The 27106-nt window shown below is 40.1% G+C and overlaps 2 protein-coding genes across 17 annotated transcripts in view; one reads left to right on the plus strand and one right to left on the minus strand.

Annotated features, from left to right (window-relative positions):
• The window catches only part of PRLR (prolactin receptor), a 146834-nt gene extending 140677 nt beyond the window's left edge, over positions 1-6157 (minus strand). For 2 of the 3 annotated variants that reach the window (XM_027634570.1, XM_027634562.1), the window contains exons 1-2: positions 6130-6157; positions 3844-3927 (exon numbers count right to left, since the gene is read on the minus strand). The gene's annotated coding sequence lies outside the window, so the exon portion shown is untranslated. Of the gene's footprint in view, positions 1-3843; positions 3928-5833; positions 6012-6129 lie in introns of those variants that run through there. The other variant, XM_027634566.1, reaches the window with a different exon arrangement.
• A 76-nt stretch (positions 6158-6233) lies between these two features.
• Positions 6234-27106, plus strand: part of SPEF2 (sperm flagellar 2) — a 77355-nt gene continuing 56482 nt past the window's right edge. For 13 of the 14 annotated variants that reach the window (XR_003526222.1, XR_003526221.1, XR_003526220.1 and 10 more), the window contains exons 1-8: positions 6234-6348; positions 8051-8153; positions 12311-12563; positions 16859-17029; positions 18324-18461; positions 19500-19579; positions 20302-20518; positions 25945-26133. Coding sequence is in view for 10 of the 14 variants with exons in the window: in XM_027634552.1 (XP_027490353.1) it covers positions 6291-6348; positions 8051-8153; positions 12311-12563; positions 16859-17029; positions 18324-18461; positions 19500-19579; positions 20302-20518; positions 25945-26133 (1209 nt within the window). In the remaining 4 variants the exon portion in view is untranslated. The remainder of the gene's footprint in view (positions 6349-8050; positions 8154-12310; positions 12564-16858; positions 17030-18323; positions 18462-19499; positions 19580-20301; positions 20519-25944; positions 26134-27106) is intronic. The other variant, XM_027634555.1, reaches the window with a different exon arrangement.

Consider the following 27106-nt stretch of genomic DNA (forward strand, 5'->3'; position numbering starts at 1 on the left):
GAATGACAAAATAATAACTGATGAGGCCTTGTGAGTATTCCAAATAATACTCAGAATATTTCAGACCATTGTATATAAAGTAATCCAACCATAAAATTACATACTCACAATTTGTAGCTGCCTAGAAAAATCTGATTTATTAACTTGATTTGTATCTAGCAGAAACACTATGCCAGAGCCTGAATTAAACTGTGCATGACAAAAATGAACCATCTGAACTTTCCTTATTACTTAGCTGCCTTGTTTTCTTTTTTAAACAGCCAGCTGGAGAGAGCTTTTGTTCCTCCACACCAAGCATGCAACCATTCTGTGCATAAAGGAATGACTACAAGAAAAACGTTCACATAATTTTAGTTCTGTTTTATGACACAGATGTGTGTGTGGATGCAGGTAATTACCGGGTTGACTAAACCCATCCTTTGACAGTATGTTTTATATACAATTTCCTAAGGTAGAGAAACAGTGAGTCAGAATTTCAAGGAGTCTGTTCAAGCCATAGAACTAAGGCAATTTGTGTCATCATGATTCCCTTTGTTCCATCCCTGATAGAATCCTCTTCTTGACTACTTATCTGTACCAGTCACATTCCTTGATGAATTTTATTCAATTTCAATTTCTAATCTCCAACTTTTTTTACCCCTTGCCTACTACTCCTACTATCTCATTAAGGAATCATGGAATCCCCCACCCACAATCTCCAACTTTCTGATAGAAAAAAAATTACCATACAGGAAAGAAAGTGGTAATAAATCCCAAAATAAACTATTAAGAAGAATGAGATGCTCAGAAACAGGTAATCAAATTCAGTGGCATCCCAGCAATGCCTTCAAAACAAAAATGTCTTTAATTCCTCATTCTTTTGTTTCACACACTTCTTAAAGCTGTATCTACATGCCAGTCTCTAATTCCCCCGTAATTTATTGTGTCCTTAAGACATGTATGTATTCATTATTCAGGGAGGTTCTAATGATCTTTATACTTCCTTTTATTCTGCTTATGTGAATTTTCAATCTGTCAGGCAGTTTGGTTTTTTTATTTCCATTGATTATACTCAGTTTTTACTGTTTCGATGCTTTTTGAAAGTGCTCCTTTGGTCTTGAAATGGTTAAGAAACATTGTCTACCTTAAAGTCACAGAATCTTTCCAAAAACTTTAAATGAAAGTCAGTAATCAATGGAAGTCAGTAATGCATTTTTTAAAAAAAGAAAAAAACAAACCACCAAAAAACCCACTCTGTTTTACTTAGTTTGTCTTAAAGCATCAATCAATATTCAAATATTATTCAATATCATATGCCACTATCCACCATAGTGGATTGTAATTCCTGACAAATACATCACACTGGAGACACTGAACTCTTACTTGAAGCTGAAAAATCCTTCAGTCCCTGGTTTAAATGTGCAGTTGCTATAACTGAACTAAGTGGAACCATATTGTCTCAGATACAACAAGCGAGTTATGGATCTCACTTAAGAAGATTAAATTATCTTCTTCCTTACTTGGTTACCAATGTGGAAAATAATCAAAACATCAGCCAGCCACAACACTACAGCTGTTCCTCACACTGGAAACATTTTGCCCTGTCTCTTCGTAGTGCAGACCTTCTCTGCAATTCTTTTGCTTTAATCGTGCCCAGTAATTTACTGAGATTTACTAAAACTGAACCTACATACTAATAATCCACTTCGCAGTACAGAAAACAATGCATCCATTACAGTATTTTCCTGCATACCTGTAATTTGCCAGGCTGCCTCATACATTCTCATCAATATTTGAACACAGATGACACACTTGCTTACAATATAGAGAGATTATTTAGGCAGTAACTGCGGATCTTGCACATATACTGCATGTAGTCACATCAGCATTGCCAAGTGGGGGACTTTTTTTTACAGGACTGCTACAGCAGATTCACACCCCAGCATTCCTTGTGCAGATAATAAAAAGAGCAGAATAAGCCATATTAACCACAGTTAATATGAGACACATTTGTGTCCAGAGACACAACCTCACAACTGGGGTAGAGAGAAAACAAAGATAGGCAGTAAATGTGAATATAAAATATATCTATTATATAGCTCTTGGAAGCAAGATAGCACTTAAAGCATCAGTTCAACCTGCAAGTCAGATGCCTCATACTCTTGTTTAAAAATAGCAGAACAGCTAGAGCACTGCAGAGGATGCAGGTTCAAAATAACAATGTACTTCTTCACATAATGAAGGGTAACCTAATTTGTTCATATAAGTCCAGGTTAAGTTACGGAATTCCTCACCACAGTCCACTGTCAATACTAAACATTTACAGAGGTTTAGAACTGTCTGCATGTGCTAATGGAAGGAAAAATTAATTGTACTACCTTATGTAGATGTATAAAGTCCTTTACCACAAAAAGTGATGGTAGAGACAACGTTCTGTATGGCAACATGGTATATGCTAACAAGTATATAGTACTAGCATAAGATTTCCCTTCATTTCTTCCCTGGAATTTGTTATTGATCATTGTCAGAGACAGGAGACTGAACTAGACAAACATGAGCTCTGAATCAATATAGCTGTTTTCTTGTGGCAACAGTTGTTCTGCCTTGGAACAACTCAAGGCAGAAATCAGAACAGGCTTCCAGAGTGGTGCTGTTCTAAGAGCCAGTATGGGCAACAGAGCTGAGAGGTGCATGAAGCAAGAAGCTGTGGAAATGTGGGGTAAGCACAATCCTCAAGGTCATGACTTCTTTAGAGTTTGATCCTTTTTTGTCCTCAGGTATGAGGACCCAGAGGTGACCAGAGGAGAGTCTGTGAGGGATGAATATAGTTAAAATTAAGTTTCAAAGAGAACATGATCATTTGATCATGTCAGAGTGGGTAAATAACATTAAGCAAAACGAATAATCAAACCAGAGAGGGAAAAGTGAAAAGAAGCCCTAGGAGGAGAGGAGGCTATTTAGCCCTGTTGTAAGTTCCCAGGAGAGAGAAGAGACAAGCAAACAACATGAACCATAACACTGCAATAATTATACTTAAGTATATTTATAAAGAATCTTGTTGACGCAGCAACAAATTCTAGTGCACAAAAAGGAAGCTCCTGAACCCACACATGCTTTAATTACTCTGTATCAGTTTAGTGCTATTACTGTTTGTACAGATTCAATCTAAATGGAATTTGATTTGAGAATTCAGGTACTGTTCCATTTGACTTTTCTTAATCTTCGTTGTATTAAATTGTAAATAATTCCTCCTAATTAACTCCCCCTTCAGTTTATTATCTTGAACATGCTGAAGAATTTTGATCGTCCTTTTGTGATAACACTGAAGTTTATGGATAATCACTTTTAAAACTGAATTTTGCCCTCTTGTTCTTCATGCATACCACTATATGTCCATGTTATTCAAAACTAAAGTACAAAAAAGCTGTAGGCTTGATTATATTTTAAGATCCTTTTTCTGTTCTTCATATATGCAGATGATCCCCAACACCTCAATTTCTGTGCTCAAGAGATTGCTGTCTGATGTCTTCTATTCCTTTGACTATTATAAATTCAGCCTATGGACAATCCTCTCCTCTTTCTAAGCAAGTCCATGAGAAGATGTACTAAGTTTAAAATAAAGACAAAGTTTTCTGTGAAAAATCCATATGCATGCCACAATCTAGTATTGCTGTCTAAAATCTACACCATTCAAAGTACAGAGTCCTCTGAAAAATCAGTTTGGAATGCTCAGGATATTCCAACTGGCATTCCTACCAAAATTAAAGTATAAGTAAAATAAATTTAAAAACTAAGAGAACACAGAAAACATCCATTTAAAAATACTGGTGTTTTCAGCAATGGTAGAATTAGGGAAACACTTACCTTATTTGTTGTCTGCTAGAATTTTCCTTTAAAAGCTGTCTGGACTCAGCTTTCACAGTGCAGAACAAAGACATCTTCTGAAGTCTTAAATTCAGGGAAAGAATAAAGTAAAATTTGATTAATACATTATCCTATCACTACCCAGAATTCTAAAAGAAAGCTACATTAATTTGTTAAGAGCTAAGACAGATTTAAATGAAACAACAAGCCACTACTGAATTTAAATATGAAATTCCATGTTTCTCATAATTCTAGCTTATCTGAATAAGATTTTACTATGTCATCTCAGCAGATGGAACAACCCATGTTATTTTAAACTAAATCAAGTGTTTAGAAAATCACTGAATATGATAATAAAGTTGAAAGAATACATTCCATAAGGAAAAAACCTAGAGACACAGGAAGTACCAGCTTTTTAAAGTCAGAGGTGATATGGAAAGAAGTTCTATACTTAATATAAATCAGTTCTGGTTTGCATGTTTTAAATCAACATAAACTTCTTAAACAGTTAATGACTATGTGCAGCAACATATAACTATATATAAACATAAATAAATATACATTGATTTCTAGAGCTAAGGAAAAAATTCCATGAGAAAGCTAAAATACATTTGTTCTTCACACGCTGACATATCAGAAAAACACCCTTGTGATAGTAGATATACCCACTACTAGTGGGTAGTATTATTATTTTCATACTACTGCTACCACTTTCATGCTACTATGAAATAGAGTCATGAAAATATTAAAAATTCAAGGTTTTTTTTCTCCCTCTAAAGTGTGGGTATTTTTATACCTTCAGATATACACAAAACTTTGAATCTTTAGAAGAATATAAATATTAATTTAAACATCTGCCTTGAAAGTACTTCCCCTCCTGAAGTTTCCTGTTACTTCATTCATTCACGTATCACTAATTCTATACTGACCTTTTCGAGATATATAAATACCTGCCTGGTCAATTATACATCTATTTTTATTTATTCTCAAGGATTTAACTTGATCTGAAGCATACCCTCCATAAAAGCACAGAGATTTAATCTGAGGAATTCTGGTCCTCGTAGAGAAACAGAATTTGTAACATTCCAAGTTATGTCAACTGTTGATTACTGTCACTTTAGAAAATTACAGTTAGTTTGCTGTCAGCCTATCATTAGCCACTAGATCCTCTTGTTCCGGCCTTCTGCAGGATAAATAATCCTTTAGGATTCTGTATTGTACTGAAAGGTACCCAAAAACTAAGTAAAACTTTAATAAATCTTTTCCAGAAGAAATCGGCCAACTGAAATCCCCATGGTGTGTAGTGCATTTTCCAGATGTAGCACTATGCTCCACAGTTTTGTCACACACGCTTCAGATAGGAGCACTGGAACCACCCATGACTGTTTCAGATTCTAAAACAAAGATGACTTAATACAAACAAAAGCTGAGCAAAGAGCCGTATCGGCGAGGCTCGTTATAAGCCCGGCTTGGCTCGCACAGGAGCAGCTGTTCTGGCACAGGGATGCGCCCCAGCCTCACACCGACAGCGCTGCTGGAAAAAACCCTCCTCGATGTGTAGCGCACATTGGCACCGCCAGAGCCCTTCTCAGCACTTCTGGCTCTCCCTCCCCCTTTTCACACTGCGCCAACACAGTAATTTGTGCCGTTGTATGAACGGATTTCGGAAAATCACCCTGGGTTAATTTCTTTCTCCTGCTAGGCTGCGTTTCACAGAATCACAGAATCGACTGGGCGGGAAAAGGCCTCCGAGATCACCGAGTCCAACCCATGATCGGACACTACCCCGTCAACCAGACCACGGTACTGAGTGCCACGTCCAGGCTTTCCTTACACACCTCCAGGGACGGTGACTCCACCATCTCCCTGGGCAGTCCATTCCAATGTTTAAACACCCCTTCTGTGAAAAAGTTCCACCTAATGTCCACCCTTCAGCCTCCCTAATGTCCACCCTAAACCTGTCAGCCCTTTGCCCCGTTATCACCCGCACCAGCTCAGGAGCAAACAAGGCACGGCGCCGCCGAGGTCGGGGCGGAACGGGGAATTGCGGGCTGGAACACAAATGGAGCACGCGGCCGGAGCAGAGAGGTGTGGCAGCCCCGTGTGCCGCCAGCCCGGCACGGCGCAGGGGCACAGGGCGGGGCGGGGACCGACCACCTGCCCCCGGGCACGACCCCTCCGGGGCTCAGCTCGGCGGAGCCGCGCTCGGCCCCCGCCCGCCCAGCGCCTCCCCCTGGCCCCGCTGAGGGGGCGGCGGGCGCGCGCCCCGCCCCGCCGCGCGCTCACCTTCCTCCGCGCGCCCGGGCACACCCGCGGACCCGCCCGCCCGTGGCGCCTGCGCGGCACGGCCGCCGCCCGCCCTGACCCAACCGCGCAGGCGCCCCGCGCGGTCGCCGCGGCAACGGGACGCGGAGTGTGGAGGAAGCGGCGGTGGGTCCGGCCCGGCCATGTCGCGAATCCTCTGCGAATGGCTGAACGAGGAGGTGAAGCTCTCCCAGCGCGTCGGTGAGTGGGGCCCTGCTGCGCGGGGAGGACCGAGGGCGCTGCCTCAGGGTCGGGCCAGGGGATTTCCCCCCCCCCCCCGGCCGCTCCCCCGGCGGACCCGCCCGCTGGTCCGCTCCCAGGTACCGCCGCAGGTACATGTTTAGTCATAGAATCATATAATCATCGGGGGTGGAAGAAGCCTTCAGGATCACTCAGTCCAACTGTCCGGCCCACACTGCCACTGTGACCCCTAAACCACATCGCCCAGTGCCAGACCCAGATGCCTCTTAAACACCTCCAGGAATGGTGACTCCACCACCTTCCTGGACAACCTGTTCCAATGCCTGAAGTTTTCAAGCTGAAGTAAATTCTCCTCATGGGGCAAGTTCTCTGGGGAGACAGGAGGTGCTGGAGCTTCACCTGCTAATAAGGACTCCAGAGGATAAAAAATATATTTTAATGTGTTTGGAAAGTAGTGCTTTGTTTTGTATGGCAGGTATTGTGCTGGCATTGCAAAAACATCTATTCTGTAAGGAAGAGGGAGCAACTTCCTATTGATAATTATAGCAATGGATAATCCCCAACTGTATGAAGTTTAACAAGGGCAAGTGCCAGATTCTGCACCTGGAATGGAGCAACCCTGGTTGTGTGTATAGACTGGGAAATGAGAGGCTGGAGAACAGTGCCATTGAAAGGGACCTGGGGATCCTGGTTGATGGCAAATTGAATATGAGTCAGCAGTACCCTGGCAGCCAGAAGGGCCAGCCATATCCTGGGGAGCATCAGGCAGAGCATCACCAGCCAGGTGAGGGAGGGGATTGTCCCGCTCTGCTCTGCACTGGGGCAGCCTCACCTTGAGTCCTGTGTGCAGTTTGGGCACCACAATATAAGAAAGACGTTAAGCTCTTAGGAGCTTAATGCCCTCAAAGGAGGGCAATGGGGATGGTGAAGGGCCCTGAGGAGAAGCCATATGAGGAGTGGCTGAGGTCACTTGGTCTGTTCAGCCTGGAGAAGAGGAGACTGAGGGGAGGCCACATCATAGTCTTCAACTTCCTCATGTTGGGGAAGCAGAGGAGCAGGCACTGATCTCTTCTTTGTGGTGACCAGTGACAGAGCCCAAGGAAACAGCATGAAGCTGAGTCAGGGGAGGTTTAGGCTAAATATCAGGAAAAGGTTTTTCACCCAGAGGGTGGTTGGGCACTAGAACAAGCTCCCCAGGGCAGTGTTCACAGCACCAAGCCTGACAGACTTCAAGAAGTGTTTGGACAACACTCTCAGGCACATGGTGTGACTCTTGGTGTGTCCTACACAGGGCTGAACTTGATAATCCCTGTGGGTCTCTTCCAACTCACCATATGCTATGATTCTTGAAGAGAAGCTCATTAGATCTGGCTTTGTTTTCATTTACATTTTGTATGGAAAATGTAGTAATCATAGTTTATTGATATTGCCACAATCTCAATGGCAATGTTTATATTTTTACAATGAAAATGAGAAATTACTACCTGAAGCTGATGTTGCAAAATAACTACACAGAAAGTTTATTTATTTGTGAGTTGAAAACTGTTACTGCTAGGTCAATCTTCTAAAATTCCTCTGAATTATTTAATGACATTTGGTCTTAGTTTTATTATAATAACAAGCTGTATTAAGATTAATGTATGAATTCTTTTAATTTTCTTATTTTTTGGAAAAAACTCAAACAACAAACCCCAAAACTTAGTTCCAGGATCATTTCCAGAAGAATTTTCTAACGGATACCTCCTAGGAGAACTTTTACACAAATATGGTCTTCAGGATGACTTTAAACAATTTTCACAGAGCAGGTTAGTACTTATGGATAACATGTCTCTTACATAAAGTAGATATATTTTAATATAGTATACATATTTTCTCAGAATTTGTTAATGCAGAGTGGAAAAACATGTAGAACTTAGTGAGATTTGAAACATTTTTCAGAGATTCAAAAGCTGCTTGTGTGTGATGCCTTAATGAGTGTCATATATCTAGAGAGATTGATCATACTTCTTCAAGAAAATTATGCATTTTGATTGCAACTACAATAGTAACAGGTTAGACCAAAAATGCAAAAAGCTTTTCAAGGATGTCTCTAGGGATGGAAATACTGTCACTGTCCCTGTGAGCTGCGTAGAGCCAGGAATACAGAGTTGTGTTGTGGTGGTGACCATTACATCTTCACTAAAATGAAAATGGTGGAGATACATTGTGAGGGTCTGAGTGAAGCCCTGGTAGAAAATCATACAAGAATGTATAAGTTTACAAGTAATCTGGTTTAGTATCTGTCATGAAGAAGAACTGAAAAATGTGAACTTGAAAAGTGTTGTGCAGATCTGTGAGCTTTGGTACATTGATGATGCAGTTCATGGAGTTCCTTGGCTTATGCATCAAAAGTACCAGGCTGCATAAAATCTTCCTTTTTCTTCTGAACCTCTGTTTTTATGTTCTTTGAACTTCCCGTGTATTCACACCCTTTCCTCTGCAAGTCCCACCAATTTTCAAGAGAGCAACTTGAGCACAGCTAACAAAGGCAGCCAACAAAAATCAGTTTTGCACAGCAGTTTTTGCGCTCTGCTTCTAGGACTTCTAGATCTCCCAGGAATTTCTGGGATCATTGGAAGACCCCTGGTAACTCTTTGAGGAACTTTAGAGTACCTGCTGTTGCTGGGAAAAATAACAGGCTTTTACTTCTAGCAGGCTCTAGCAGCTTCTAACAAGTTCTCTTGATTCTTCTCAATAAAAGTGTCCTTTGAGGTGCAGTTAGTGAAGATGCACTTCAGTACGTGCAAGAAGTGGTTAGAAACTCTGCTGAGACAGTGTATGTGTGCTCAGCAAGCATGGGGATGCGTGACAGGGCGTGATACCCAGTACCCACTGGAGCAACTACTCGGAATGTCAGAGGCCTCAAATCAGATTTCTCTCCAGAGAAAGGAGTCAAGTCTCCCTGTGTCAGACTGAAGGGAATGCCCAGAGTCTTTACATCTTCATGAGTGGGAGGTGATGGCTTTGCCTGCAGAGGTATATACTCATGGAGGAGCTGTGTTACCAAGTCAAGCTGCTGCAGAATGAAATCAGTGGATTGGATCTTCTCTGAGACACTGCAGATACAGGAACCTGGACCCGCAGCTGTGCTGAGAGAGAGGCAGGCAGAATCTGGTTGGGTTGGGAAAAGGAGATGACTGGCAAGGAGGTGACTTCTGGGAAGAAAAGGAAGGTGTCTGCTCCACCTGCTGATGTGAAGCTGCAGAACAGGTTGATGGCTGTGGTAGCAGATGAGAGGCTGGTGGCACTGTGCAACAAAACATCTGAGCTGTTGAAGTCTAAACTACGTCAGAGCACAGAGGGAAAAGGTAAATGATAGCACTAGAAAATGGGGGTGCCATCTGCTGACCTGACATGCTAGCCAGAGGGGTTTACTGCATGCTGGGGCTTCAGTCCAGAGCTGCAGAGATTTGTCCAGAGCCCTTGCACTGTTATCCCTGCTGCTCTTTTCTGTGGGTACCAAGGATATTGCCAGAGAGACCTGGAGCCACAAGCACGGGGCCCAAATATTTTTTTTTTCTTATTTCTGCTGGTGAGGTGGATGGGCTTGATGAGGAGTAGATAGATTCCACAGGTCAACAAGTGGTTGTGCAGCTGCTGTTAACAGCGGGGATTTGTTTTTCACAGCCGTGAGATCCTCTTTTGAGAGGGAAGACTGCTAGGAAGATATAGGATCCACCTGGCCAAGATGGACAAAAGCATCTTTGAAACAGCCTGACAAACCTGGTGAGGATAGATGTAAACTAGGAATGAGGGGAGAAGGAGAGGATTACTCTAAAGCAAGTGAGGAAGTGATGGCCTGGACTGGCAAGCAAGAAGAGGGTGATGCGAATAAGAGCAGCGAAACAGTGCAGAAGGCCTTCCACCCCAAATGTATGCACACAATTAAGGAAGTGCTGAGAAGATAAGGTTATGGGATAAACATTCACACCTTTTCTAAATTTTTCTATGTTTTTTTAAAATCAACACAACTGGCTGCCTCTCTGAAGTGCCTGTATACTAAAGCATGCAGCATGGGGATCAAACAGAAGAAATTAGCAGCCTGTGAACTGTTGCTGGACTATCATTGGAATCACAGAGAGGCAGTGGATTAGCTCACACAACTGGTGTGCTGCCATGGCTGGATATAGGCTCTTTAGGATGGACAGGCTGGGAAGGTGAGGAAGAAGAAGAGCTACCCCATGTGTGAGACAGCAGGTAAGATCCAAGACCTGCCTCTGTAGCAGCCATGCTGAGTTGTCTTCCTGCATCAAAGGTGGCAGAGTATGGCTCCATTGATCAGCCTTCCTCTCAGGTCCTTGAGTATTTCTCAGACTGCCACGCTGAGGCTGAGATACCTAATGGCTTCTCTGGTAAAACTCGCACTCTGAAATCCCAAGCCCCTGAGACTGACAGGAAAGTCTGCAGCAGTTGTTTACGCAGTGTCATCTTGAAAACCGCCAAGGATGAAGACTACACTAACTCTCCAGGCAATTTATTTCAATTTTCTTGACTGTCCTCATGGGGAAAAGACCTTGTCTTATGCCTAGGCAGAAGGGCAATGAGAAGGGCTTTTACAGATATCTCCACAGCAAAAGGAAGGCTAGGGAAAATGTGGACCTATTGAGACATCCATAAGACTGTGATATCCCAAGCCTCTGAGACTTATAGGAAAGTCTGTAGCAAGAAAGGAATGTTTAAATAAATTTGAAATATGCAAGTCCTGATGGCATATACCCACCCGAGCTGAGGGACCTGGCTGATATCACTGCTAGACCACTCAATAATCTTTGAAAGGTCCTGATGACTCGGGACTAGAAGACTGCAACTGCCACTCCTCTCTTCAAGGAATGCAAGAAAGGGGAATATGGGATGTACAAACCAGTCTGCCGCACCTTGCAGAATAAAAATTTAAGAGGTGGTGTCACTACAACCTCTCAGTGCATGTGAGATGATTTGTGACAATAGGGCTCATCTTAACCTTGAATCAATGGCAGAAAAATGTTCAGTAGTTGGAAGCTGCAGTTATATATAATTGGGTAAGAAATAAGGCATGGACTATTATAGAGAGAATAATGAGCCCCTGGACAGTTTCATCGCAAAATAAGATGAGTACTCTGTTACCAGAAGGTCTTCAGGTAAAATTGGGCATTTTTGTAGAATTGTGCTGGAGCTCAGCTGACCTCAAAAGCTGGTTGGTAGATACAAAGGAACTATTGTGAACTCAAGAGATAGAGCAGTATAGAAAGCATGATGTTCTGACTCAGACTGAAGTTATGGATTTGTTGGATGAAATTTGATGTGTTACTTGTGATAAACTGATAATTTATTATTATTTGATTTTGCTCTGTATATCTACTGATATTGACTGCTTCCACAGGAGAATCTACATATCAAGAAAAACAGTAATCTGCAAGCCACTGTTTTAGCTTTGAATGTAAATTGCTAATTCTAACCTGTGTGTCCATTTCTTTTTATTGGAGAAGAAATATGTCAAAGTGTTGTGAGGTTTAATGGATAATATAGGCTTTTTTTATCATTACGTATGTTTTGATTGGCAAGAGCTCAAGTGATGATACAACTAATATAGAAACTTAATTCAAACTCTTTGTGTGTTTTGTGGATGGGATACCATTAGCTGCAATTGGGGTTAGCTTTTGCTGTCAGATGCACTTTGTGTATTTAGGTATCAGGATTTATATAATCCAATGTGATCTTTGTTTTTCCCAGAAGTTATACTTAGTAATCAGTGTGTGTATACAATGCAGTATAAAACCTAAGCCAAACTGTGTAACCCATTATTTAAGAAAGTCCTCTGTGGGTTTTATTTTTTTCCTCCTCCTGTCTTGGTATTAGGTAGGTATCATGACCATGCTTAATGCAGCAAGTTGGAACTGAAAATAAGTTTATTTTCTGGTTTTTGTTGTTGTTTTTAATCATATAGGGTTGCAGATGCAAAAGTTAACAATTTTTCTCGCCTGGAACCTACACTTCACCTCCTTGGTGTGCCGTTTAATGAGAATGTGGCCCAAGACATCATGACAGGACAGCATGGGGCTGCAACAAAGCTTTTATATGAATTGTATATTGCTTTAGAAAAAAAGAGAAAAGCAAAGCACCCTGGAGTAGTCATGGAAGCAATAAGACCCGCCGCAACTACAAATCTTAAGTCTATTGAGAGTGTTTTGTATCCAGAGGTAACTAGCTATGCCTGTTTTGTATAAATAGAGAAAAGGTAGCATGTGTTTACATGTACTTTTCAAGTGTATTGCGTGCTTCCCCTCCTCTCTTTTTAAATCTCCTGTTCAAAACCCAACACTTACATTTAAAAGAAGCAGTCCTTTGCAATGTCTTATACAGTGGCATTACACAGCTTATCAGTAACTCAATAGGCTATTGATCTTCTGTGTTCTGTTTTCCTTTGTTTTGGTTCATCCTGTGTTACCTGCTCTATTTTCAAGCTGTCTCCAGACTTAAAACACTATAACAACAAAACCTAGTAGTTATTCAGCAGCTGCATTTTTACTGCAGATTGCAGACTGCATTGTGGTCTAGGTATCAACTTAGACTAATTACCCCTCCAGGAAGCCTGTTTATAACTGTGTTGAGCTTTGTGCCACAGTGATTTGGTTCATTCTGTTACATGTCTCTCCATATATTTATACTACACTCCAGCCAGCAATAATCATGTGCTGGGTAATACAAAGAGAAAAAAACAAAAGGAAAAGAGAGTAGCTAAGAGGAAGTCAGTATTGGTGTAGTAGGTTCTGTTAAAGACATTCTTCTTGTTTTCAGCAGTAAGATTCAGCATGTACAAACCATTATTTATTAGCAGGATGGGCAGTTTTTAAGAAGCTATATATCATGAATCAAATTCATCTGGGTAAAATTTCACATTTTTTTCTGGCACACTTCCTGAAAGATAGTCTGCAGGCAGAAAGATTATGAACAAATGCAAGGATAGTACCAGAGAGTTGAAGTATCCCTTCAGCTATAGAGGGATAGCTTAAAGAAGTTAAGCAACTGCGAGAAGATCTGGTCTTTAGGCAGGTTCAGAATGGCATTTGAATCATAGAATAGTTGAGGTTGGAAGGGGCCTCTGGAAATCACTTAGTCCATCCCCACTGCTCCAGGTAAAGCCAACTAGAGCGTGTTGCTCAGGACCTTGTTCAGTGCAGTCTTGAGTATCTTCAAAGCTGGAGACTTCTCAGCTTGTCTAAATTATTTACCACCCTTTCAGTAATTTTTTTGTTGTGTTTAAGTTGAATTTTTTATGTTTCAGTTTAAATAGAATAGAATATGTCAGTTAGAAGGGACCTACAATGATCATCTAGTTCAACTGCCAGATCGCTTCAGGGCTGACCAAAAGTTAAAGCCTGTTATTAAGGTCATTGTCCAAATGCCTCTGAAACAGTGACAGACTTAGGGCATTGACCACCTCTCTAGGAAGCCTGTCTCGGTGTTTGACTACACTCTCAGTAAAGAAATGCTTCCTAACATGGAGTCTGAACCTCCCCTGCTGCAGCATGGGATGAATCCCATGGTTGGAGTGTGACTATAAATGGCTACAGGCTTTTTAGAAGAGACTGAAGAGGAAGGAGAGGCAGACAGGTTGCCCTCTACATAAAGAGATGGATTGTGAAGAATTGTCTCCAAGGCATAGACATGAGCAGTTGAAAAGCCTGTGGCTAAGAATCACAGACCAAGACAAAAAAGGGAACCCTGTAGTTGGTGTCTACTACAGTCCACCTGACCAAGGGAACCTATTGACAAAGCCTTCTTACTCCAGCTACAGGAAGCATTGTGCTCGCAGGCTCTTGTCCTGCTGTGGGACTTCAGCCACCCTGACATCTGCTGGGAAAGTAGCACAGGGACTCCTGGAATGCATGAGAGATAACTTCCTGACCCAAGAAATAGCCCAGAGGGATGTGTTTCTTGATCCGCTGGTCACCAGTGCAAACAAGATAATTGGGGACATCAAGACTGTAGGCAGCCTGGGTTGGAGTGATCATGCGTTGGTAGAGTTTGCAGTCCTGAGGGATGTGGGTCAGGCGAGGAGTAAAGTTAGGTCCCTGAACTTTAGGAGAGCAGACTTTCAGCTCTTCAGGGAGATAGTCAAGGGGATGCCCTGGCAGACTGCCCACAGAGACAGAGCTGAAAGATCTTTAAGGGTGTCTTCCATGGAGTGCAAGAGCTAGCAATCACTAGGAGCAAGTCAAGCAAGGAAGGCAAGAGATCGACGTGGCTGCTGTGCAAATGCATAGGCAGTTGAAGCTAGGAAAAGTGAGTTGGGAAGAGTATGGAGGGGAAGTTTGGTTGTGTAGGGATGGGATGAGAAAGGCCATATTAAAGCTGAAACTGTGGCAAGGGGCACAAAGAATAACAGGAAGGGCTTCTACAGGTGTGTTAATCAGAAAAGGAAGGTCAAAGAAAGTAGACCCCCTTTGATAAACAGCACTGGGAAACTGGTAACAACAGATGAGAAGAAGGCTGAAGTACTCAACAACTCTTTTGCCTCAGTCTTAACTGAAGCTTCTCTTCCCACACCTCTTCAGTGAATGGACAGCAGGATGGGGGCTGGGGGAGCAAAGTCCCTCCCACTGTAAGAAGGGATAAGGTCCATGACCACCTGAGTAAATAATAAACATAATGTACAATCATGTATGTAAGTTTATGGGGCCCCATGAGATCCATCACAGAATTTTGAGGGAATTGGCTGATGTAGTTCCCAAACCACTGTCCATGATGTTTGAAAACTCATGGTCATCAGGGGAAATCCCAGGTGACTGGAAAAAGGGAAACATTGTGCCTACTTTTAAAAAGGAGGACCCTGGGAACTACTGACTTTCATCCTCGTCTCTGTACTTGGTAAGATCATGGAACTGATCTTCCCAGAAGCTCTGCTAAGGCACCTGGAGGATAGGGAGGTGCTTTGAGGCAACCAGCACAGCTTCACCAAGGGCAAGTCCTGCCTGACCAATACAGTGACCTTCTGTCATGGAGTGACTACAATAGTGGACAAGAGAAGGACTACAGATGTCATTTATGTGGACTTCTGTAAGGCCTTTGACATGGTCCCCCACAACATCCTTCTCTCTAAATTGGAGAGGCATGGATTTGATGGGTGGACTGTTCAGTGGGAAGGAACTGCCTTGCTGATCACTACCAGAGGGGGGTAGTCAGTGGCTCAGAGTTCCGATGGACATCAGTGACAAATGGTGCCCCTCAGGAGTCCGTACTGGGACTAGTGTTATTTAATATCTTCATCAATGACAAAGTCATTGAGTGCCCCCTCAGCAAATTTGCAGATGACACCAAGCTGAGAGGTGTGGTTGCCACACCTGAAGGACAGGATGCCATCCAGAGGGACCTGGACAAGCTTGATCACTGGGTCCATGGGAATCTCAGGCAGTTTAACAAGACCAAGTACAAGGTGATGCACCTGAGTCAGGGCAACCCCTGATACCAATCCCTGCTGGGGGATGAGCAAATGAAGAGCAGCCCTGCTGAGAAGGATTTGGGGGTGCTGGTGGGTGAAAGGCTGGACATGACCTGGCCGTGTGCATTTAGAGCCCAGAAAGCCAAACATGTCCTGGGCCGCCTCAAAAGCAGTCAAGGTCAAGGGAGGGGATTCTGCCCCTCAGCTCCTCTCTGGTGAGACCCCACTTGGAGCACTGCATCCAGCTCTGGGGTCCTCAGCAGAGGCAGGACGTTGACCTGTTGGAGCAAGTCCAGAGGAGGCCACCAAGCTGATTGCAGGGATGGAGCATCTCCTACCAGGCAAGGCTGAGAGAACTGGGATTGTTCAGCCTGGAGAAGGGAAGGCTTCAAAATGACCTAATTGTGGCCTTTGAGTGCCTGAAGGGAACCTGCAAGAAAGATGAAGAGAGACTTTTTAGAAGAGCATGTAGTGATATAATAAGGAGGAATGGCTTCAAACTGAGAGTAGGTTTAGATTAAATATTAAGAAAAAATTCTTTATTGTGAGGGTGGTGAGGCACTGGCAGAGAGAAGCTGTGGATGTCCCATCCGTGGGAGTGTTCAAGGCCAGACTGGATAGGACTTTGACCAACCTGGTCTAGTGGAAGGTGTCTCTGTCCAGGGCAGGAGGGTTGGAACTAGATGATCTTTAAGGTTCTTTCCAATCCAAACTGTTCTGTGATCCTATGATTCTATGCTTCTATTCCTACATGTCCTCTCACTAGATACCAGGAAGAGCACAGCACCTCCCTCTGCACTTCCCCTCCTCAAGAAGCTCTACAAAGCAATTTGTCCTTTTCTCTAAACTAAAGAAAGTTTGGCATCATTCAAATTCAAATCTCTGTTCTTTTCAATGGAGCTAGTCCTGGGTTTCTATTCAAACATGTTTAGATGTTTATTCTGTGCCCATTAACACAGGAAAACACAGTTTGAAATAAACATCTTATAATTGTCGTATTTAATTATGTTTATTACTGTTTCTGACTCTTCATTGCTTGATGTTTAATTTTAGCGTTTGAAAACTTTAGTGCCACATCAGGCTGATTTGCAGCTACAGCAGATTTCGGAGCGTTTTGAAACAAAATCCAAGGCAGTAGCAGATAAAATAGCTCGTACACATTTTGCAGAGCAGCAGAGAGCTCAGAAGCTCCAAGAAGAGCAAAGAGCTCAAGACATTGAAAAGGTGACTGCTTACTTTTTATAGACTTCTGAAGATGTATTTTCTTAAGGATATGTGCTTAATGGATTAGTTAAAGCCAATGTGAAGGATTCTTAGTTCTGTGCTACACGGTCATATTTATACAAGAATGAAGGAAAAGACTATGCGTGGAAATCCTTAATATGTGGACACAGTCAATATACTCTTATGAGACTTTAAAAACATTACTATTTAAAAGTCACACAGTTTAAAAATGAGAGTACTTATGTTTTGTCATGTGTGGAAAATATCTATAGGCTTCAAGACTAATTGTAAATTTCACAACTTGTATGTGTTTGAGATGTCCTTGTAAAAGAGCTTTGTGACATTCTTCTTTTGTAAAGAAAAGAAGCATTGTTCAAAAGCAGGAAAAGACAGGGAAAGGGGGCCTAGTGGGTATGGCCTCAGAACATTTTGTACTTCTATGTAGCCATTTTGATAAAGTAAAAAAAGAGGAAGGAATTTGTTTAGACATGGGAACACTCATCCAAAGTACAGCTTACAGTTTATATTGAGGAAGTGGCAAGCTATCTGAGGTATTGAACCCCATAGAAGATGTAGTTGACTAATTTGATATGTGTTTTATATGGCTAATTAAGGGACAGAGTCTTGCTGTGATTATTTAGCTGTTCTGTTGTCACTACATGAACAAGAAGGAAAATTCAGTTCATGTATCTAGAAAAGAAAATACAAACAATATCCAAAATATAACAGAAAAAGTTTTAAAGAAAATTTATTAATACCTTATTTGATATATTATATATTTTTGACTGACTTTGACTTTTTGTGTAAAAAAGTATTTTTTCTACTTATATCAACCTTTACCCACAGGTGTCTGTAGTGTAAGTTATATGTTTGTTACTTCTTGGTCATCTGAGACTCACTGTTCGCCAGGAGTATTACCTAATGGTATTCTCATTTTCTGTACTAGGAAACTGGTATTTTCAGTTTCTGTGCTGTATTCAGACCTGAAACAGGTAACATACTAGAACTAGAATTCAATGAAAACTCCTAAATGCCTATAAGGCACTGATCCTTTGCTCAAGTCTGAAGCCTGATAAGCTCTTCTTTGCTCCTGAAACATTGTTTTCTTTCTGGTTTAATTATGTTTACTTCATATAAATATATTAAGTAAATGTATGTATTTATCTATCTATCTATGTCTATATTTATGTATAAAGTACCATATTACTTCAGAAATATTTAGGTAGTATATTAGGGCCATATGTTGTATTTTGTTTCAAACTATGTATCTGAACACAAGATGTTGAATATTCAGGATCAGATTGGAAGAAGGAGAAAAAGTGAAGTAGCACACAGGATTCAAACAGCTGGTTTAAAGGTTCCAAAGCCTCCACCAAGACCCATCATAAAAGCTATTGAAACTAAAAAATTGTTAAAGAAAAGAGAAGCAGAGGTAATTATCATCTATTCACTTTTAATGTTAATTATATTAACTCAAAAAACATGATTTTTGGGAACATTTACACTTACAAATACTGTACTTACATCATACAAAAGCTGCTGCTATATAACTGTTAAAATATAGTAGACTCAGGCAGTGAAATGGGCTGAATACTTATATGATCATAATTCTGCGTTTGTTTCTTAATAAAAACTGTTTTGACATAAGAGAAAATTTGTATTGAATATATACCATAGGTAGGTACTAATTTGATTTCTAAAACTATTTTACCTTCTAGACTATTGAGTCGAATATGTGAAATAAAAGCATTAGCATTCCTTTCTCATTTGTGCCTGATGAAGTTTTGCACAATAATATTTGAACTGTTCTGTAACACACTATAAAGCTGTCTGCTCTATTAAAAGTGTTACTAATAGCTGGAATCGACAATTGTCTTAAATCAAGAGATGATAGCAATGCACCATTAAAAAAAAAAATCTGTATTATCTAGTACGGAAGAGTACTTGGGTTGTAATTCAAGTTCTTGGATTGTATTATCATCAGGAGTGTAAATATTACCAGTTTTTACAACTGTGCAACTGTCACAGATGTATTTAAATGTAGAGTTTAATACAACATAGTTGCTTGAGTAACTATTGAGGATACATTCAAGCTACTGATTCGAAAGCAGATGATAACCCAGAATATCCTTTCAAATCCCTGAATGGTGAGAGTTATGTAAACTGCTGAAGTCCTATGCAAAGTCAGAATTATCCTGCAGAATGAATAGCTGCAAATTTTTAGGATATTCTGGCTGGTGGAAATAGGTGTAGCAAGGGACAGGGAACAAGGGAAGAAGCAAAACGTAGAAGAAGGAAGTAGTCTTGCCTTTATTCTTGGTCTAGCTGATGCTTAAAGTATTTTCACTGTAAGCCTTTCTGTTGTATATGCATGACAGAAAAGTAATTCCCTCATACTTGTTCTGTTGAACCTTTTTTGTGATATTTTGTGAAGAGAAAGGAAACATTAAATTTTGTGTTACTTCTTCAGAACGTATACAAGGAAATAGACAAGTTTGAGAAGTCTATGACAGGAAATACCTTTGAATTACCCAGCCAGGTGACCAACAGGTAATATTTGGATATTAGATTGCTAAGAATAGACAGGATCCTACCTCAGGTGTCTGCTATCTATGTAGACAGCTACTTGAGGAAAAAGTAATGTCTCAGTTTAAACTGTGATTGTTCTTTGAGTGATTGTCACACTAGCACTGCACATATTTCAATTCCAACACGGTTGCAGTGTCTTTACCTTCCCTTTAGTTGTAGTAGGGATGGCTCAAGCTTCCTTCACTACTTTTTGTCACAGATACAGCAAGAAATGGATCAAAGTGCATCTCTTCTCTTAATTTTAATCACTGGGTCTTTGAGGTCATTTAGCCTTGCAGAGAGGTGGGACTGGCTCTGAATATGCATACACAGTAACACATTCCAAAGGAAATAGAGAGAAGTAACTTTTTTCCTGAAACTTGCCTGTATTTTGATTTATTTGTGAATAATTATAAGTAATAGTCATTCTGTCATCTTTATTGATATGTGTACCCTACTGACAAGATGTGATAGTCATCCATACTGCTGTAGATATTTCTGTGTGTAAACCTGTAACTGCAAAACTGTACTCAGAGTGATATCTTGAGGAGTAACCCAGTAACAAGGGCACCAAGAAGTACCCTCAGAGTGATGTTGTACATTTGTTAGACTTGCATATAGCTATACAGGGATCTGTATATAAACACCTTTAAGAACCGTAATTCATATTAAGTCATATTTCTCTTTTTAATCTTTTCAATCAGTGATATGCAAGAATCATTGCAAACACAGAAATTGCAAGAAACAACTCAAGAAACTACAGCACAGACAAAAACTGAGCTGTTAAATGTTTATTCAGATGGTGAATATGTAAGGAAAATTCAAAAACGTTTAGAGGAAGATACATTTGCTAGAGAACAACGAGCAAAGAGACGACGAAAAATGCTAATGGACCAGTTACTAGCACATGAATCTGAAGAGGTGAGAAATTGTATGCTGAACTATAGAGTCCATGTGCAGTTAGCAATCTAAAAATTTGCTTACAAATATAAAATCAGAACACTTTTGGAGAGGATAAAGGAAGATATATGCACTACTTTTATGCCAACCATTGGCTTTCCTTGAGAAATAGGGAAGGTTATCTGTTATTTCTCACAACCTTTATGTCATACACCATGACATAAAGATTAAATGAAGGCAGCAGAGCAAAGATTATAAAAATCAGTTGAAGATCTGCCTTCTATTCCCTGCCACACCCCCCCCCCCCCCAACTTGCGCAGGGGGAAGAACCAAAATCAGTTTGCAGATCAGAGCTTTGATTTTTGATGTGTTGTGGAACAGAAGATATGTCTCTGGAGAATGTCTGTGTTTTGTCTGAAAATGGATGTTGCAGGTTATTCCATTTGAATCCTGTAAAGCACAAGGCTTTTAAGATTTCTCTTCAGATACTCCTTATTCAAAAAGCAGCTCTTAGATTACTGATTTCACGTGTCTTCTCTTTTATAGTGATTGTGTAGAAACAGAACTTGTAATTCGCTGGGTTTCTGTGATTTCTGGTTATCATTTATTTTAGTGTTTCACTGTGAGTCCTTAGCTTAGATCATGTGTGTTGAACCCACTATAGCTGGGACTTTCTCCACTGCTGGTGCATAATAATAGCATTCCACATGTGTAGCATATATTTTATATATATGTATATGTTTTTAAGCCTTGGCACGTAATGTCTGGAGATTGAAGAGGAGACTTATCCCAGTCTACAACTTCCTCATGAGGGGAAGAGAAGGGGCAGGCACTGATCTCTTCTCTGTGGTGACCAGTGAGAGGAACCAAGGGAATGGCCTGAAATTGTGTCAAGGGAGGTTTAGGTTGGATATTAGGAACAGGTTCTTCACTCAGAGGATGGTTGGGTACCAGAACAGACTCCCCAGGAAAGTTGTCATGGCACCAAGCCTGACAGAGTTCAAGAAGCATTTGGATAATACTCTCAGGTATGTGTTGTGAGACTTGGGGATGGTCCTGTACAGGGCCAGGAGTTGGACTCCATGATCCTTGTGGGTCCCTTTCAACTCGGCATATTCTGTGATTCTGTGAGACTATTTGGAAATGTTAAGAAAAAATTTAATTTGTTGAGGTAGTCATCTGGGAATTAGATGCTTCTCAATGTCCATCTCTGATCTATATTCTTGAAAAACACCTGTAGTAGCTTAGACCAAGAGTGCGTCTATCCATGTGTCCTATCTGTGAGTTTTCATTCAAAGAGATTTTACATCATGTTCTTGGTGATATCCATAGACCATGAAGAAGTTTTGCAATCCAGTTGCCTGAAATCACTGGAGCCCCAAAACTTGCTCTTTAATTGCTCTCAGCTCTTGCAGCCCTGGCAGCCTGGACTAGGGGTTCCAAAAGTCCTGGCTGTCAGTCGCTGGGCTGCTTGGTGGATACAGCAGCTGTAAGCCAGCAAAGCCAGCCAGTGCTGTGAGGAGGTCACACAGCTGGTCCACCTGAGGTTTAGGACAAGCCTTATCAGTTTGGGATGGAGGAACTGTAGCAATGTGCTGCCAATCACACAGGCTCCAGGGAGGCTCCAAATCAAGGCAAAACTATCAATAGTGTTCCTAAATTCCCAGGAAAAAAAAAAAAAGCTTTGATATAGGAACAGCTGAAGTCACAGACTGCAGGGACTAGAAGGAAAGACAAGTGAGCATTTGACTGGAACAGTAGTTTGACCAGATCAGAGAATCTGTTTAGTGGTAATTTGGTTCTAAATTAGCAGAGGAAGAGATGTTTGGTTGGAACTTCGAGATTTCAGAAATTAGGTGCTGCTTGACTTAAGAGAACTTGGAAGCAAACTAAGATATTTTCTTTAAAAAATAAATGAATATACAAAATAGTTGAAAATTACTTTTCCCCTCCGTTATGTACTGAACAGTAAAGGATTTTCACACTGAAACTGCAGCTGCCCTGTAGATATTAGGATCAGATTTTTACCTATACAGCATAAACCTTGAACATGGCATGGGATCATTTAGAGTCAAATGAATTTTATCCCTTCCGAATGCAGTAGATTATTTTGTATCTATGCTTATAAATCTTACTAAAAGAACTTTGTTCAAATTTTTTATTTTTGGCACTTCACAGGTTGAAGCCTGGGAGAGAAAATACTCTACTCTTTGTAGAGCACAGCGTGATGCCAGTCCGATTTTCATAGGGAGGTGTTGAAAGTGTTTGACAGTAATACGGCTTCATTCCTATTGAAGCTTTAGCTCCACCATTTCAACAAATTATTTGTGCTTTTTACTTGTTATTTTTAGGTACTCTGTTCAGATTTTATCTCTCTGAATTAAAAATTTATCAGGAATAGGTTACTTTCAGCAATAAATTGAGAACATGAAAATGGGAGGAGAAATGAACTGTTACTAGATTATTACTTGTCAACCAAATAGATTTATGTATGCTGAACTGTAAGTTTTGGTCATAAATTTTATGACCATACAACAGCACAAAACTGTTTCACTTGTATGTAAATCAAACAAGGAAATAGAAAAATAGAAACGTGATACAGTAATTATGTATGAACAACATGAAACATACACACGTTATGGTTTGGCCACTGGATGCCACTGTTGTCTCAAGTAGGTAAACCGGAAAAAAAGCGTGTATTCTGCTCTTTTAATAGTAGTTTTTCAAATTATTACGTGGATGTCCCAATTATGATATTTATGATTTCTTCAGGCACTTCATAGTCCTCTGTGAAGATGATGATGTAAAATTTTAGGTCAAAAAATGGTACTACAATTTTTATGTTGTCTCCTACCATGTTCAAAAGTTTTAAAACTTGTTAACCTTTGGTTTGAGTACTTTGTCCATTCCTTTTTGTATGAAAGATAGCTACCAGGGCTTCAATTCCCCACCCAATAAGCAACCTCTCTGAAACTTTGAGTTTGGTGTTCTGAATCCTTACTTATCTGTTGTCTATCTTTGAGTTAATTGCCTTTTCATTTATTCTTGTTCCTCAGAAATTTCCTACTAGCTTTTTTTAGGCCTACTGAGCATGCCAAAATATTTGATCACTTAGAATATTGCAGTTCTCAACACTTCAGTAAACAAAGACAAGGTCTCTTTTAGCTGCTGTAAAGTGTTCTAAAGGAGCGTCTTTGCTTTAGGAAGAGCACATTCACCTAAATAAGGTGCTTTAATTTCTCACTGGACCAACTTTTTGCGCCATAAAGTTGATGGTTTGAGTATGAGAAGTGATCACTCTGTTACGGTGGCTCCTTCAATTCCCTGTGAATTAGGGTTTTAAAATCCATTTTCTTCTGGTGAAGTACCTACTGCTCTAATAATCCATAGCTGAAGGTAAGCAGTAGCAACTACAGAAAATAATGAAGGATATTTACTTGCAATACGAAGCAAATTTTGCATTTTCTACTCTTCTTTGAAACCTTAATGAAATACTAAGTCCAAAGAAGCAGTGGATAGAACTGAGATGGCAAAGGGTGCTGTTACTCCTTTTATTGCCTTGAGATAGGAATGTAAGAGAAAATGGACTAACTCTTCAGTAGGCAGTACTATTGGAAAAATTTATCACCTGAACTATATCAAATGACACATAGAATGAATATAAAATTGTTATGATTGCATTGTTTTCCACTTCAGTTGCATGCATGATGATAATTCCCTCCACAGAAAAATAGCTTACCAACAGTACGCTACAAATAGGCTACAAAACACAACACATTCAAAATTAGGCCCTCATTTTGAGAAAAGTTTTGTATAGAGACAACATAGCATGCAGGTGAACCACTCTGAGATTGAAGCCTGAGATGACTGCATCTGCCATTAGAACTATCATGCAGTGTTATGAGATTTGGTGCTAGGAAAGGGGAGTGCAAAGCCCACATTTTGGCTGAAATAAGAAAAATGTTGAGATATTTTTATATCAGTTTAGTATTTTCAAGTCACCAGAATTTAATTGGAATGTACTTTATTCCCAGCAATTGTGAAGGGAAAAGAACTTAAAAATATGGAAAGAGGTTGTTTTTTTTTTTTAAATTGGCTTCTTCCCAACATCAATATTAAATAAATTATTTAGAAAGTTGTTGGTTTTATTATTGAAATTCAAATAACCATGCTTTGCATAAAAATTTTTTTACAGGTGTCCTAGTTTGCATTGTGTAGCACAGATCTAGACTCTTTGTAGAGTTCTTTCATAAATAATATGATAATATGTAATCAAATTGGATTGTTCAGTTATAGGTGTATGTATGTAACGTGTTTTTCCTCTCTGTCACAGACAGAGATAAAAGAAAATAGATGTGACTTTATTTTGGTTTGGGGTTTTTTGTACTAATAACTGGCTTTACCTGTGCCTCTGTTCTTAGGAAAATGAATTTGAAATCTTCAAATCAGTTCCCAGTTTAGGTCCGTACACTGGAATATATTTCCTAGTAGTTCTGCTGCATGTGAAACAAATATTCAGCAAATCAGATATTTCGTCTAGGATTCTGCTGTAGGAGTGGTATTTGGCAAGCTGATGTTTTTGCTTAGGACTCGGAAGGAGTTCCAGACAGTGATAATGAAGCAAAACTTTAGATTAGGTTAAGCATTAGTTTGCATACCAGGGACAGGCTAGAGAAGTGTAGTAGTGATAAGATACTATTGTGTTATGAAAGTACTTAGAAAAATGACAATCCATAGCCTTGAAAGTATCTGTGTACACAGACCATGCCTCAAGCAACGGTTCGGAATGATTTTCCCATAGTATCAATTAGGGTATTGTATCCATGTCCCAGTGAGAACACTGGAACTATTGCCCAGAAGTCTTGTATATTGCTCTGTTCTGGAATGGTTCCTCCTATTCCCAGTCTCCCGAATAGAGGAGAATGGAGAAGATAATTACCCAAATCCCCAGAAAGAAGGGAAAATTTCAAACCTGTAGAAAAGCGAGTGATCAAGGATCCAGTAGAATGTGGCTGAGAATGGGAACTGGTGAATAGCAGAAATAAGTTAATTATTTGAGGAAAGGGTGTATCTTTAGATACAGAAGCCATTATTTCAAATGTGCTGCAGTTTCTTTGTGCATGGGAAATAACCACGTTAAAATTGAGTTAATCTGACCAAATGTATTTTTACTGAATATCTCAGTTAAGACATAGTTAGAATTCTCTTCTATAGTTCTACAATTCTTACATAAATACTGTTACTGTAAATCCTTACATAAATAGTACCACTTCTTACGAAAATAGTACTAATAAATAGATATGTTTGTTGTTCTGGATTTATGTATCATATAAGCAGGTGAATGCTGTTATATAAACTCCACTGGTATTTCTCATATGAGACAGCGATGAGTTGTCTAGGAAATAGTTTATAAACTGTGCTTAGTAGCATTATTTTTTGTTTTTTAGAAGGCTTACCGGGAGGAGCAGCTTGTTTACAGACTAATGAAACAATCTCAGCACGAGCGGAGGATTGCTGCTCAACTCATGCATGTTCGACATGAAAAAGAGGTGTTAAGGCAAAACAGAATTTTTAGGGAAAAACAATATGAAGAAAGACGGCAAAAAGAGTTCCAGGAAGCTCTTGACAGAGAAGCGGTAAGAGATTGTTTTGCTCTCTGAATTGCTACATTAGAATGTTATTAAATGGAATTTGTATTGTCAACTTCAAGACTTTTCTCAGGACAGGATGATTTAATGATAAATATATTCTTTTATTTTTTAGTTCACAGGTACAGCTAGTGGGTGATAAGCAATAAGCATGTAACTGTAATTGTGGAACTGAGAGCATTTTGCAGTGTGTTAAAACTTTAGGGGAATTATGTAGGGAGGGAGGAAGAACAGCCCCCCATGGCAGGGGGATAATAAGGGACAAAGCTGAGCAACTTGAAGTCTAATTTTGATCTTTTTTTCTATACTAATTTTAACTTTGTAGGGAAACATCTCTGTGTCCTGAATTTAAAAGGCACAGTCTTGCAGAGGCAACAGGACAAAAGACAATAGCCTAAGATCTTGTTTCAAGAATCATGTTTTTAATTTCACTTAGATATAATATGTTAATGTCCATTTTTGACAAATGCTGGAGTGGTTGCACTCATGAGTGCTAATTACTTTCTAACTTGAAGCTTTCAGTTGATTAAAAGGACTTACAATTCTGTGGAAAACTGCCCAGTGCAATGCTCATAGTAGGGCATAACGTGATCCTGTCAAAAACAATTAGCAACTCCAAATCCTCCAACACAGCTGGAGTCCTGTGTAATCAGCAGCTATCTGATCTCTTTAAGTACATCTCTTTAAGTATGCTTTCAACCAAAAGCAGCACACCATCACAGGAATAATTTTCTACTATGACCAGAAATCTTTTTTGAAGATTGAACAACATCAATAATTTAAAATTATTTGAAGATCAGAATCTAGTAAGATAAATTATTTGTCACATTTTCTGAATGAGTAATTGCACTGAAACCTGTGATTTCACTGGCCCCAAGCACTCAATATGTTCTTAATCTGTTTGTCATTAAAGAAGTAAAGCATTTCTCCTTTATTGTATTTTAGCAGTTAGAAAGCAAAC

The sequence above is a fragment of the Corapipo altera genome, unplaced genomic scaffold, assembly GCF_003945725.1.
Source record: "Corapipo altera isolate COAL_440 unplaced genomic scaffold, ASM394572v1 61411, whole genome shotgun sequence".
NCBI lineage: Eukaryota > Metazoa > Chordata > Aves > Passeriformes > Pipridae > Corapipo > Corapipo altera.